This window comes from Chaetodon auriga, chromosome 5 (genome assembly GCF_051107435.1).
Source record: "Chaetodon auriga isolate fChaAug3 chromosome 5, fChaAug3.hap1, whole genome shotgun sequence".
NCBI lineage: Eukaryota > Metazoa > Chordata > Actinopteri > Chaetodontiformes > Chaetodontidae > Chaetodon > Chaetodon auriga.
Genome location: NC_135078.1, coordinates 9180140 through 9193631, shown reverse-complemented (window position 1 = coordinate 9193631; position 13492 = coordinate 9180140). Strand labels below are relative to the sequence as shown.

Below are 13492 nucleotides of genomic sequence, written 5' to 3'. Positions count from 1 at the left end.
TGCAAGGTAGATGCTGGATTAATGCATGAGAGGGGAACTCTGCGATGGATGCTGCTGGCGTACTTATAAGGCACCAAAGCAGGGCAGAGGCAGAAAAAATGGATGAAGTGAGATTTTCACTGTGGGTTTGTACAGAGACTGTATACAGTACATGCAGCTGGATGGATGGAGGCAGGATAAAACAAAGCTGGCTTTCTACAGAGGCTGCTGCTGTGGATCCTATTTGAGGCCATCCAAGGAGCTTGTGTACTGGGAGGTCTGGAATTCCAATCCTCCTGACAATATTCATTAAGGTATGAAATTGAGCTGCAGAACTGGACTGTAATCACATTGTGGATACTCTCTGCTTTCTCACCCACTCGGTCTCGCACTTTCTATTTCTACCCATCATCCCCAGGAGTCACAGCAGGTCCTCCCCACTCGATGGAGGTACATTGGCATGCCCACGGGGATTTAGCTCGCTGAGGCACGGTTTTATTTATTGGTCCAGTCTTTAGAGCGCTGGGAGACCTTTGCGGTAGATTGGTTGAGTAACAGTCAATATAGATGCTGCTCATTGTGCATTTATCCCATTAGCACTGTACAGCGGGAGCTAGTCTCCTTTCTTGCTTTCATCCACCGTTAAGACTACAGAGCCTCTTGGTAGGTTAGAAAACAAGCCTTTGTAGGCCACGGTTTCTAACTTGTGTCTTTGTCAAGTTTACTCCTCCTGTGGTTTGATCTTTAAAACTTCAAACAACAAGAAATGTGACCTTAAAGAACATAGATGGCACTTAAATCACATCTAAGTCTACTTCACAGTTACATTTGCTGTAGTTCACCATCAGAACAGGTAGACTAAGACTCTGTGTAGAGTCTCCAAGTTGAAGACAATCAACGCAGCATCTGGGAGGCCTCACAAGCTCACAACCAAAAAACTACAGGCAGAATTTTATTTGTCCTCTCTTGACTAGTCTAACAACTTCTGTGATGTGTTTTGTGATGTTTGACTGAAGAGAAAGCACTTTTTTCACCTCAGAGTGAGAAGATTCCTCAGGAGGCCATGACTCACTGACCAACCGGTAATACTGCACTGATAACAATCTGATCCCTCAAATACAGCCAGTTGTTTTCTATGACAGAAGCACTGCCACTGAGAGTGGAACCCAGCTCATCCACCCAGATGGTGGGTGAATGTTTTGCTACTACATCATTTGTGCAACCCCTGTTTTTTTTTTTTCTTCACTTGTTTGTTTTATAATTTCTAAAATATGCTAATATAATTAATAAGTTGTGCATCAAACATAGCTTGAAATGAACTGCTGTCACACGGACTCAAGACACCCTAAATAAATAAGAAATGGATTTGACAATATAGCCGTTTGTTGTTTAAAAGGAATTATTTCCTGGCAGAGACTCTCTGTTATTTCCTGTGGGTGTCAATGATTGACAGGAGGCAGAGTAGCATAAAGCAGCAGCAGTGATATTAAAATATACTCAGCTTCAGTTGAATGGAATAGCAATGCAAATATAAAACTTAAAAAAGCATAATTAAGACTCAAGTCAATGTAATTTTTCATTCCAAATACATTTCCAAGTGCTAATTACATTTCATAATGTTCTTTTGAAAGACTTTATGGCCATATAATAAGCTGGGTAACAGAAAGGAGAAGGACAAATACTGACAGAAATGTAAAAAAAACTAAACTTATTCTGAACAAAAACCTGAAGCACTCTCTGTAACTGCAACAAATGTACCCAACTTTTCCAAACATTTCTGCCGGGTACATGGAGCCAAAGTGCAGCAACAGTTCAGTAAACGGGAGTGAAAAGCAAGAATTCAACAATCTGTACAAGACGTGAGCACATCTGGTTGCTCTTGTCAGCCAAGCACGACTTTCTTTGACTTGTTCCTCGGACTGAGTGAAAAAAGCCACAGTAGTGAAGCAATAATACTTAGACCCCAGAGAGAACTCTCTCCTTTGTCACTTTGTAAAATATTCAGTCGGAGCATCCACTCAAAGTTATCCTGAACCAATCCACTGGAAGCAAGTCACACAGAGCTTATCACAGGCACTCAAAACGCTGTGAAGCACCGGCTGTGGAGTCCCACCGTTAAACTGCCTGTTTGCTGAACTGTGGATGCACTTTCTGCCCTACTGCCCAGAGGTTGGTCTGAAAGCAGTCGACTAAAAGATATTAGGATTCTGCTTTTGCTTAAAGAAATGTCAGACGCAGACGATTCGTTGCAAATCCTTTGCAAAGTATGGGATTAGTTGACAGAGGTGGAGAGACTAAAAAAACATTTGGAGGCAGAAAGTATAGGGGGAAAAAAAAAGAAAGGACAAGGAAAGGATGGTAGGAAAGATAAAAGACGTCAGAAGAATCCATCTGTCTTTATACACAGCTTGGTGCCATGATGGAGGTCTCTGGCTTGTTGACTCCCTGTAATTTACCAACACTTCAAAAAGAGGCATAATGCATCATCATATATTTTACAAAATATCATTCTATAAATATGTTAAAAAAAAAAAAAAAAAAAAAAAAAAAGGAATACTTGTAGAATATATTAAAAGTGGCTAATTTTATAATCTGCAGAGTGACTAGTAATGATATTACAGAACATATAACATCAAACATTTGACTACTAGCTACTGGCCTTCCTCTGCTGGAATTTCATCCTCCCCAGTGTCACCTTCTCATTTTTATAGTGGCTGAATCTGAGTCAAAACACTATTTTGACCTCCACAATGGCATCCAGAGGGCACATTAAGTCACACAGCGTTCAGGGATACTCACGGCGACAGTGTGTGTGGTCATGCTGGTAGGAACCAGGAGGACAGGAAGCCAGGCACTGGCTGCTATCAGCACTCAGCAGGGGCAGCTGGGAGCCACAGGACTGGCAGTCCAACTTACTGGAACAGGTGGCACAGGATGACTGGCAGGCTGTGGGAGAGGACAGAGAGAGAGGCAAAGAGTCTGTCAGTCAAATATTCATTTTCTTTCCCATCCGAGCTTTCTTCATGGTTACAGGACTGCATGCCATAGTGGATGGACGTGCAGTTCATCAAATGTGAAACCTGTGGCTGATTTGAAGTCTCTAGTTGTGCTGGCTTGGGTGTTCTTAAGACCGTGGAGGGAAACTAGAGGTCCCAAGGTATATTTCAACTCGAATGTTGCACACAAGTGAATATCCAAAATAAGGGGATTAACTAAATGTAAATCAACTAATTGCTATGCAAATATTCTCAACAGAGAATCATAAGATCGTGACTGAAGTGGCAGCAAATTTACCTCCTGGAACAATAAAGACTTATGTATGAAACTTCTCTGTGGCTGTGGCACATCACGGCAGGTCAATGCTGCGTCTTCTCTGTACACTCACACTGTCTGGGATTTTAGTCAGTTGCCCATTTTATGGGTAGGACAACTTTTTAGGCTTCCAGGGTCGCAGCAAAACACAGATACTGCATCTTCACTGCTGTAAATCAGTTTAGAAGGAGCAGAGGAAGAATCTGCATCTTATCTTATTTGCACATTAAACATGTTTGCTACTTAAAATTGGATTATACCTGGTTTGCCTATATGTATGCGGCCCAAAGTGCTGTTAGCAACAAAACACAAATCAAGGTTTTATGGATTTAATCCTTTCACCAGCCGAAAGTTACAGAGGTACCTGAAACCTGCAAGACTTTTGAAAAAGTTAAAGGACTAATGTGGTAAAAACATCGCTCTAAAATGCAGAACAGCCAAGAACGCTGTGCAGATTAAATTTTGTTTTAAAAAAAAAAAAAAAAAGTACCCGTTGAAATTATCTATATCGCAAAAGAAGAAGCAAAAAAGTTTCATCCAAATATTCTGATTAAACACAGCCTCATACTCTGAAACATCTTTCACTGTGGCAGCTAGATTTGCTGCAATGTGATAGACTTACAGACATCTCCATAAATATCATAATGGAACCACAGAATGAGAGAGAAAATGCCATGACAAGACATCAGATGTTATTTAGTGAGAAATCTCAAAAAAAAAGAAAAGAAAGCAACAAAAACAAAATCGCCTTGAAACCTCTGAAGCCACCCACTCAGAGGGAGAGATAAGGAGGAGGACGAGAGGAGAGGAAGTGGCGATGTGAAGACAGAGGAAGTAAAGATCAGGATTGTGATCAAGATGAAAATAATAACGATGGAGGGAAGGGTGGAAAAAAAGACTGGAAAAAAAATGATGGGCGGATCAACAGGCTCGAGGCAAAAGGAGAACGATGTCGAGAAAGATGAAGAGTCAGAGGCTAAAGGAGGACAAGGAAAAGCAGTGCGAGAGATAATCTTATCAACAATGTGAGTTCAGGCTCGCAGCTTCATCTACAGTCACCCATATGCACTTTGTAGAAAACATGTAGAAATCAGGCAGCATGGGACTGATGTTCTGGACTAATGGTGGCCTTATTGGTTTCTTTAACGAGCAGTCCAACAGGGATCACACTCACACACAACTGATGAGTCCAGTGCTCATAAATGTTGCAGAAAAATGACAAAAATGCACAAATCTGAAACAAGATATTCTGAGAAAAAAAAATCACAAAAATCGATAATGAAAGGAGTGAGCTGAGTCTACAAGCCCTTGCCCTTGACTAAATGATCAAAAGGTCCTGTCCTTAAAGCAATACAGGCTCTGGCAAAATCTTCCGAAACAACATCCTGTTTGTCAGGTTACGCAGAGCACTGTAAGCACCTGTAGATGAACATCAAGCGCTCTGTTTTAATGACATAACAGAGGAAAAAACATCTTTCAAAAGTTTCTGTCATATCCAGACGGTTCATCCCTTTGGATCGATGCAGCTGCTCCTCAGGAAACGTAGCGTTCAGCTGTGCTACTGTTGTGATGCTGTAACTGAATCTTCATGCCAATTTACTTGCATAGAGCAACTGGTAGAAATCTGAAGCCGGTTTCGGCCATTCCTCTGGGAGACTTCTTCAAACAGCTCTACACCACATATCCCATTCTTTATTTTTTGCCTCAAAGCCTCAAAATAAAAACAAAATCTACATTTCTAAGTCATATGCAATCGAGGTTTAACAACCATTTGGTCGAGAAAGTGTGATCCAATGTAATCAGTGGTATAATTTTACCTATCTTTTAGGTATTTTTTAATATATTAATCACATGTCTATTTCATATTCTTTGTAATGGTACATTGAGTGTTGTTATTACTTAGTTTGACACTGTCCCTCTGATCACATCTGTTGACTGTTACCTTCATCTAATTTAAGTTGCCAGTTTATGTCATATGTTCTATTATGTTGCTTCTACCTCTGCCAGAAAACCCTGTTGAAAGATATCATTAATCTCAATGAAGCACTTTGCTGGTTGAATTAAGCTATTATAACACTGGCTGCATCTCAACACAGTCCACACATTCTGTCCTGAGCACCCCTCTTCATATTTCTAAAGCAAAAGTGTGGAAACGCTGTTACAGATTCGGCCGCTAGCATTAGCAGCTAGGCTTCAAAGTTAATACTTTTATCTGTGCCTGATAGCTTTACACTGTCGGGGCATTTGGTGTTAACAGCTTCATGAATAGCTGTTGGCAGTAAATGTCTGGCTCACAGGGAGAACAGGTCAATAGGATGGTCGGAATTCAACGCAGTAAAATGCTAAGAAGATTACGGCTGTCTTGGGTCAGCGCTCGGTCAAGGTGGTGTGGCTGCTTTCGAGTCAAGCAAACGTGACTGTGAACGGACACAAACACGCACACACAAAAAGAGGATGAGGAGGAAAACATACACATAAACTCAATGCAGATAGAGGCACGCACACGTACACATGGGCAATCAAGATGGAGGCACCGTAGAAGCTTTAATGCATGCTTGCTGTGGTGCTGCTGCACGTTGACTTCCAAATATTTCCTCTTAAATGTGGAGCCAAATGTTTTGTCTCCTTTCAAAGGTTAGCTGAAAGTTATGTTGTTCAATAAATAATTCTCTGCAAGGAGAGAGGCAGCTTAAATTCAGAACATGGTTGAAAATTTCCATTTCATATGAAAGCAAGTTCTTATTTCTTTACAGCCATCAGAAAGTACAGGTCTGTTCACTGGTATTTAGTTGAGAGACACTGATTGACAGACTGGTGTGCAGAGCACAAGGAGCCTCTTCAGAGCTTCCACAGGGTCAGCTGAAAAACAGCATCTAACAGATATCTAAATTTATTGGGAGCTACCAGCAGTAGTGATTGTGATTGTGTTACTTGTGCCTTCTGTTTATTATTGAAAGACATACGATGGAAAGATTCTGAGAAGAAGGTGGACAAATCCTGCACGAGTGCATGCTGCTGTTTTTGCAAAGAGCGCTGTCTGCAGAGTAAATGTCACATAATGGCGAGATAAAGGACAGCGTTGAGCCGCTACTCTGGTGTGTGTATTTAAAAGACACTCGTACCTGCACATACTCGTCCCTCGGCATAGTATCCAGCTGGACAGGAGGACAGACAGCGGCCATGGTGAAGGAAGGCCTTTGGATCCCTGCAGCTCTCACATTGGTCAGGAGTTCCCGAACACGACAGGCAGTCTGCATGGCACTGGACTGGAAAACACACATTTAATTCATTCAATTTAGAGATCATTTGTAAAATTCAGTACAATATATGTGCATCTAAAGTAGAAATGTGGATGCTGGATGATAAAAAAAGACTATACATATGCATGACAACATACAGAAAGACACACATGGAAAGACAGACAGACAGACAGACAGACACACACACACACACACACACACACACACACACACACACACACACACACACACATACATCCTGACATTCAATTTCATGCTAATTTTATTCTATGCATCTGGATAGACTGTTGGTGGATACAAGAGCACTTGAAGACTTGAAGTCACTCTCTCTCTCACTCTGTGACACACACATTTTGACATTTAATTTTATGCAAATTCTAAACTGATTTGGCTCTGTACTGTAACTCTGTTAGGAGAGCCAGACAGATTTCACTTTGCAAAACCACACACACACACACACACACACACACACACACACACACACACACACACACACACAGAGTTAATTTTCTAACACATTCCATCCAGCACATTTGAGAAGTTTTATATGTAAAATGTTCCCTACTGGGAGTTTTTGAGTACATCCACAGTCTTCTACTGTCGGCCAACAGCCTCACTGGTACTCTTTCTGATCGAGTGTAGTGAAGTGCTTTCCCTGCCAATACTGGTTCCCATTTGGTCCAGCATTTTACGAACAGTTTATGACCACAGTTTTGCATCAATAATTTGTCCACCAACTGCACTAGAAGTCATTACTCGCTGAGTAAGCCGGTGTGTGCACAATACTCTCTTTACCGACTGTGAATCATAGGTGACTGCGCCCAGAAAGCACCTTAATTCAGATTCCATGGTCACTGACTGGAGACAATTGCTGTTGACAGTAACCCTTTCTTCACTTACTCACATCCTCCCACTTCTTAATCCTGTCTTAAAAGCTCTGATTGGCCAGTTCTTTTTACACCTGAAAAGAATTAATGAGCAAGTGAATCACTGAGTAAATCAGTGAGTTAGAGTTCTGGAAGCAGGCTCGAGTGTGTGATTTCTTAAACTGTATATTAAAGTCAATGCCAGTTGAGGCCTCACTTGGGTTTTGCAAGGTGCAACAAAGGCGTTCAAGGAAATGTAGAAAAAAAAGCTACAGAAAAGAGAGTAGAAGAAGAGTCTCCTGGCAATGTAATGAGAAAAATGTAATTGCCCACAAAAGATCACTGTTATAGCACAGTTACTGCTAAAATACACTCAGCAGTAACTCTGTGTTGACATTGCACCCTCCAAAATGGCCAACAAACACTTTCCATGCATCAAACTATGCAACCGCAGTGGAAACGCTCACCTACAAGTCATCAGCTGGTTTGTAAAGGTTACTGTAAGACATATTTCAGACGGAGTAGCTCAACGAGGATCTAATGAAGATCCTACAAAAAGAAACCAGGGATACTTCTACATGCTGACTCGAAAGAAACAAGCAAATGTTAACTGAAAAGATTATAATACCATAGGTTAGAATTTCACAGTGTCTTTCTTTGACTTTCTGTAAGTAAGTCTGAGCACTTGTGATGTTTTCGGTCATTTCCCAACTAAGGGGAGTTCTGAAGGCGTCTGTTCTCCTCTAGTTTATGGAGAAGAGCAGCTGAAATTCATGCTTAAATACAATCAATGTATGAAACAATTCAGAGGGAAAACATCACAGTGCTGCTGAGCGAACCATCCATCAAAGTCTCTGATATCCTCTAGGTTCTTCTGAAAATGGCCCGTTGTGTTTTTTTCTAATCTGAAATCCGCGTCTCAAAAATTAAAAGTGTCATTTCACAAACTCCCACAACTCAAAAACCCTGTCAGCATCATTACAGAATCAGGGCTGACAGCAGGAGCACTTCCACGTATCTGGATCGCAGAACAAGCGAAAGCAGGCCGCCTCTTGTCAAACAACATGCAGGGCTGCTTGCACTTGATTGCGCTGTGATTGCTCCATTCATTATGCGAATGTATTGAGTAAATAAAGTGCTTGCTGCTTGTAAAAATGTGACTGAGGTATCTGATTAATGTGACGACGGCAGAACAGGACAGAGAGAGGAGAAGGACGAAAAAGAATACAACAGGAAATAAAAGAAGAAGACTTATAGGAGAAAATACCAGAGAAAGATGGAGGGGCGGAAAAAAAGGTAGAAAAAAAGGAGTTAAAGAGAACATGAGAAAGATGGAGGTGGGACTTCAACCTTAATGGCAAATAAGACTGTCAGTAAGGCAGAACATATTGTTCCTAGTATCTCCGTCTCTCTGTTCTCACTCTGCTACCTCTCCTTATCCCCTTTCTCTGTCGTCTTTCTCCTTTACAGCTTCATTTTCTCTCTCTCATCCATATTCTTTCCATCTGCCACTCACTCTCACTTTCACCTTTCTCCCTCCAACCCCAGGTCTTTTCTCTGACAGAAAGGGTGGCGAAGAAGAAGAAATAGACTGAGAAAAGTGGGAGACTGAGATAGTTAGCACTGTGTGTTCAGGCCCACTGATGTGCTCACGGACTAATTTGAATCTCAGTCCAGTGTTTATCTCTCTATTCAGCTGTGGCCAATGCTTCAGCTGGCGGTAATGTACCGATGCTTGCATATATTCTGGGGTCCGCCGCGGTCTTGTTTCATGCACTCATCCTGCATCTCTCCTGAAATCTCCCTGCAAGAAACTCCGTCCTGAATGTTAAACGGTGGAAACAAATGAGCAGATTTTAATACGGGACTCCACCTGACAAGTTACAAGATCATTTCTTGTTTGCTATGACAGCTGAGAGTGAACCAGAATTGGATTTTTCTCTCCTGAGGATAAAGCCACATTACAGCGCAAGTTCAGCAATCACACGCTTCGATACAAGCTGTTGTTTACAGAAGGCTGCCTTGACGCTTACTCTCACACTGTACTTTAATTTCCTCATGAGTGTAGCAAGTCAGAATCCCTGAAGCACAAAATTAAAAACTGCAGCTGTGATTAACAGCAAAGTTGTATGAAAACAACTGATCCTGAGGTGTGGATCCAGGCGCGATTGACTGCAAAGCTCCACCTGAAGAAGACAAATGCCTAATGGATAACCTCTGAAACTGCAGATGTGTCAACATTTGGCAGGGATGTTGCTGTTTTGTCACCCTGCGTCATTAGAAGAGCATAGGAGAAAAAAAAAAAAAAAAAAACACCTGCCAATTTGATTGCAACCACAGGCTTGACCTCCAACTGAGACTGGCTGCCTGCCACAGAAGCTTGGAGAATAAGCCAACTTACCATCCACAGCCAACATTTTACCAGCATTTGGCTGATGATTCATGGTAATTTCACACCCTGGTTCCCTCTTAAAAGGCACTGCACCATTCAGTAATTCACCCATGCAGTCTGCTGCCAAATTTTCAATCATGAGGCTCTTTATTTGAGACAATAAAGCCCCAAATAGGATCAAAATCCATTTAACTCATCCAAACATTGTTGATTAAAATTGATGAAATAATGGCCAGGGGATTAAGTGACATAACTGTGTGCTCGACTAAAAATAGTGTGAGTTGGATGTGGTTACAGATGCATAATTTTAGGATATCTGGGCCCGTACATACCCGTACAAACAATCCAGAATTCCTCCTGAGAATCACGCTAAAAACAGTCCTACCTCAGAGAAGGACTTATTTATTTATTTAGTTATTTATGAAGCTTCCTATCAAGAAGAGGAATCGTCCTGACAAAGAGAGACGTCGCTGTTTCTGACACTCTTAGCCACAAAGAGGAAAACATAATGCTGTATTGGACGTGTTGAACAGTTGTGGGTTGGAGCTTTAGATAATGAAAACATTTGAAATGCAGAGAGTAGCAGCACTTTCTTTAAATTTAGGCAGCTGTGTGAATAAGTTACCGAAGTTTAGCAAAGTTAAAAGTAAACGCTGCTGTAATGTATACACAAATTGGAAAATTTGGAACTTTAAGTATGTCTGTAAGAGTTAAATTTCATGTATTATTAGCAGAACTGCTGGCTGTGTCAGATGCACATAATTACTGTCACAAAGCTAAATTTTCTTTTGCCAATAAGAATTAGGTTGTGGAGTCTTTGGGGAAGAAAAGACTGCATTTCAGTCATAAATCCTTATTCTAAAAGTAGACCAAAACATGCATCACTGTAAGAATACTTTAACCAATGAGGTCTGATTTCCTACTCAGACATACTTGATAAATACATTGACTGGTACTGGAAAATGGTATGTATATATATATATATATATACATTGGAACAAAATAATAATACTGAATGACTCATTTGGGTCAAACCCTGGCAGATGGGAACTGTATGTGCAAGTAGAGGGCTCACATCTACAGCCTTTCCCGTGAGACCTGAACACAGCGCGACTCCTGGGCTCTGGTATGAACTGTCCAATGAGAGGAGAGGCTGCTGACCTATGGGCCTCTAGACAGCCGTGATTAATAAGCTTAAATGAAGATTTACGGGTCGAGTTGGAGCGGAAAGAGGGAAAGCAAGAATGTTTTCTCTCTTTTTTTTCCCCTTTTCCTATATTTAGCCACAAACTAAAGACAGTCTAATTCACATCCAGGCAGACAGAAATGCACAGTTAGCGAGTGATAACATGCCTGTTTCTCCGATCGGTATGTAAAAGCAAAGTGAACTGTGTAAATCACGCTTAAATCACTTTGTTCAGGCATGCATACATGCACTGTGGTGCATTATGGGGGTATTAAATCCATTACTGAACACGCATGCATTAACACACAAAAGTTGCGAGGTGATGACAGGTGCAAGTGCAGTATGGGAGTGCAAATATAGTCAGCACACAAACACATTTCAATTATTCACTCAGGCACACACGATAGCACACAAGACCCACTAAATCCACATATTCATACAGACACACGCTATCTTCTTGATACATTTAACATGGAAACACATCATTAACCTCTGCATAAAACACACTTATTAACACCATCACATGTACAGGATGTATAGAGAGAGAGAGTGTAAATGTCGCCTTCCGGCTGTGATGTTTTCTCTCCAACACTATAATTTCTATATATAGGAGATGGCTGATGAAGATAGAAAGAGGCCAACAGAAAAACGCAGAGAGAGAAAAGTGAGAAGATGAACAGAGAGACATGACAGATGACATGAACTCTTCCACAAAGAGTTGGGGAGAAGATTCTGAAAAGTGTTTAAAGCCGACGGAAAGATAAAATAAAAAGATCAATCAATAAGCATCTGAGGTGTTTCGACTTGCAGTTCTCAGAAATTAATCTCTTGAGACAAGTAAGTCTGAGTGAAGGGCTTTCCATTTCATTCCTTATCCTCACTCAGTATTGTTCATTAGGAGCCCATGAGCTACACTTCAGGCACTGCCTAGGTTCCTCTGGCCACCAGGAAAAAATAAAGAGTAAAAAACATGAAGGTAGTGCTTTAGTGTAGTGAAAGCCCCCGTCTAAAGAGTCACATAGAAATCTAAGAGATGATTAATTTGGAAGAGAAGAAAAACAAAATGCAGTGATTCATCTGACCTTTGCTTTTTTTCTTGAAATATTGGATAAGTTTACTTCTTTGAGCCGACAGTTATTCAAATGAAACCGTCTGAGAGGTTCACAGGGCAAATGTCTCTTTGCTGGAACTGTAAACAGCTCACAGACATCTGATGCCTGCAAGACGCTACTTTTAGGTCCATGGACCACTGGTTTAATCTTAAGCAATGTACTGTATTTCAGAAGATTACCACATGTTTTATGTGATGAAGTATTTCAAAACTGTATTAAAATACACTTTAGTGATAGCAGCATCATAGCTAGCCAGTTAGCTTCCACCTTCCAAATGTTGAAGATTAGGTGATAACTAGCCGTTTGTGTAGCTAATGCTAAAATACTGATCCTGAGCTGTGACACAACAAATGGTGCAGCATCTATTTGGTTTATGGGACCAAATGAAACAAAACTCTCAGAATTTACTCTTTTGGGTCCAATTTTCAGGGAAATTCTGTGCCAAAGGCTGTCCTACATATGTAATCTCCTCATCATCTCTGCAAGTTCATATTCATATGAAACTATTTTTGCATTAGCCAAATTATTTTGGTGAGAATGTTAATGCAGGCTGGACATATGTTGAACAACATTTACATTCACTGCTAACACGACCCACGTATGATGTCTGAAACCACCTGGTTACAGTTAGGAGAACTGGTATTACTTCTGGTATTACAGGAGATGAAGGAGATGAACCACTGGTATTGAAGCTAACCATCCAGCTTCCACCCCTCCATAGTCAAGACTGCCATTAAACTGCCATCACTGTTACAAAATACCAGCATGTGAACTTAATTCATATGACACCATGTTGATAAATGAATTAAGTGAATGGAACAGCAAAGCCGCTATTTAAGCCGGTGGATATCAATAATAACCAATCAGGTGTTTTCTTAATCTGCTGAATTAAGCATCACTTTTAGTAGAAATCTTCCTAACAGGCTGGGCTACCAGTTGCAAAACAACTGGCTAATTCAGGATATTACATTTTGCAGGTGTCCCCTGGTGTTTACTTGGACCAATTAAACTGCATTTGTCTGAGAATATACAGTGTTTCTAGACATCTTAATATGCTGCAGCGGTGAAATGCTCTAAACAGTAAAACATGAGAATGCAAGAAGACTGTCGAGGGACACAGAACACACACACACAAGCTGAATGCGAACATAACAGACTCCAATCCGACCTCATAAAACGACTGCCGTCTCTAACAATCCATTTGTACGTTGGATTGAAAAAATGTCTCTCTTGCCCAACTGTAATTATTCATTCATACGGCCAAACTTAATATCAAGTCCTCATAAATCTTAACAATGTTGTCCCACTGTTTAATTGCCTGCTGGCGTATTTATTTGTATGAGAAAATAGCAAAAGTTTGTTAAGTTATAATTGCTCACAGTCTG

At 40.8% G+C, this 13492-nt stretch overlaps 1 protein-coding gene across 2 annotated transcripts in view; it reads right to left on the bottom strand.

The window, feature by feature from the left end:
* The window catches only part of fras1 (Fraser extracellular matrix complex subunit 1), a 221217-nt gene that overhangs the window by 117099 nt on the left and 90626 nt on the right, over window positions 1-13492 (bottom strand). For both annotated transcript variants that reach the window (XM_076731113.1, XM_076731114.1), the window contains exons 12-13: window positions 6414-6557; window positions 2779-2925 (exon numbers count right to left, since the gene is read on the bottom strand). In XM_076731113.1, the coding sequence (XP_076587228.1) occupies window positions 2779-2925; window positions 6414-6557 (291 nt within the window). The remainder of the gene's footprint in view (window positions 1-2778; window positions 2926-6413; window positions 6558-13492) is intronic.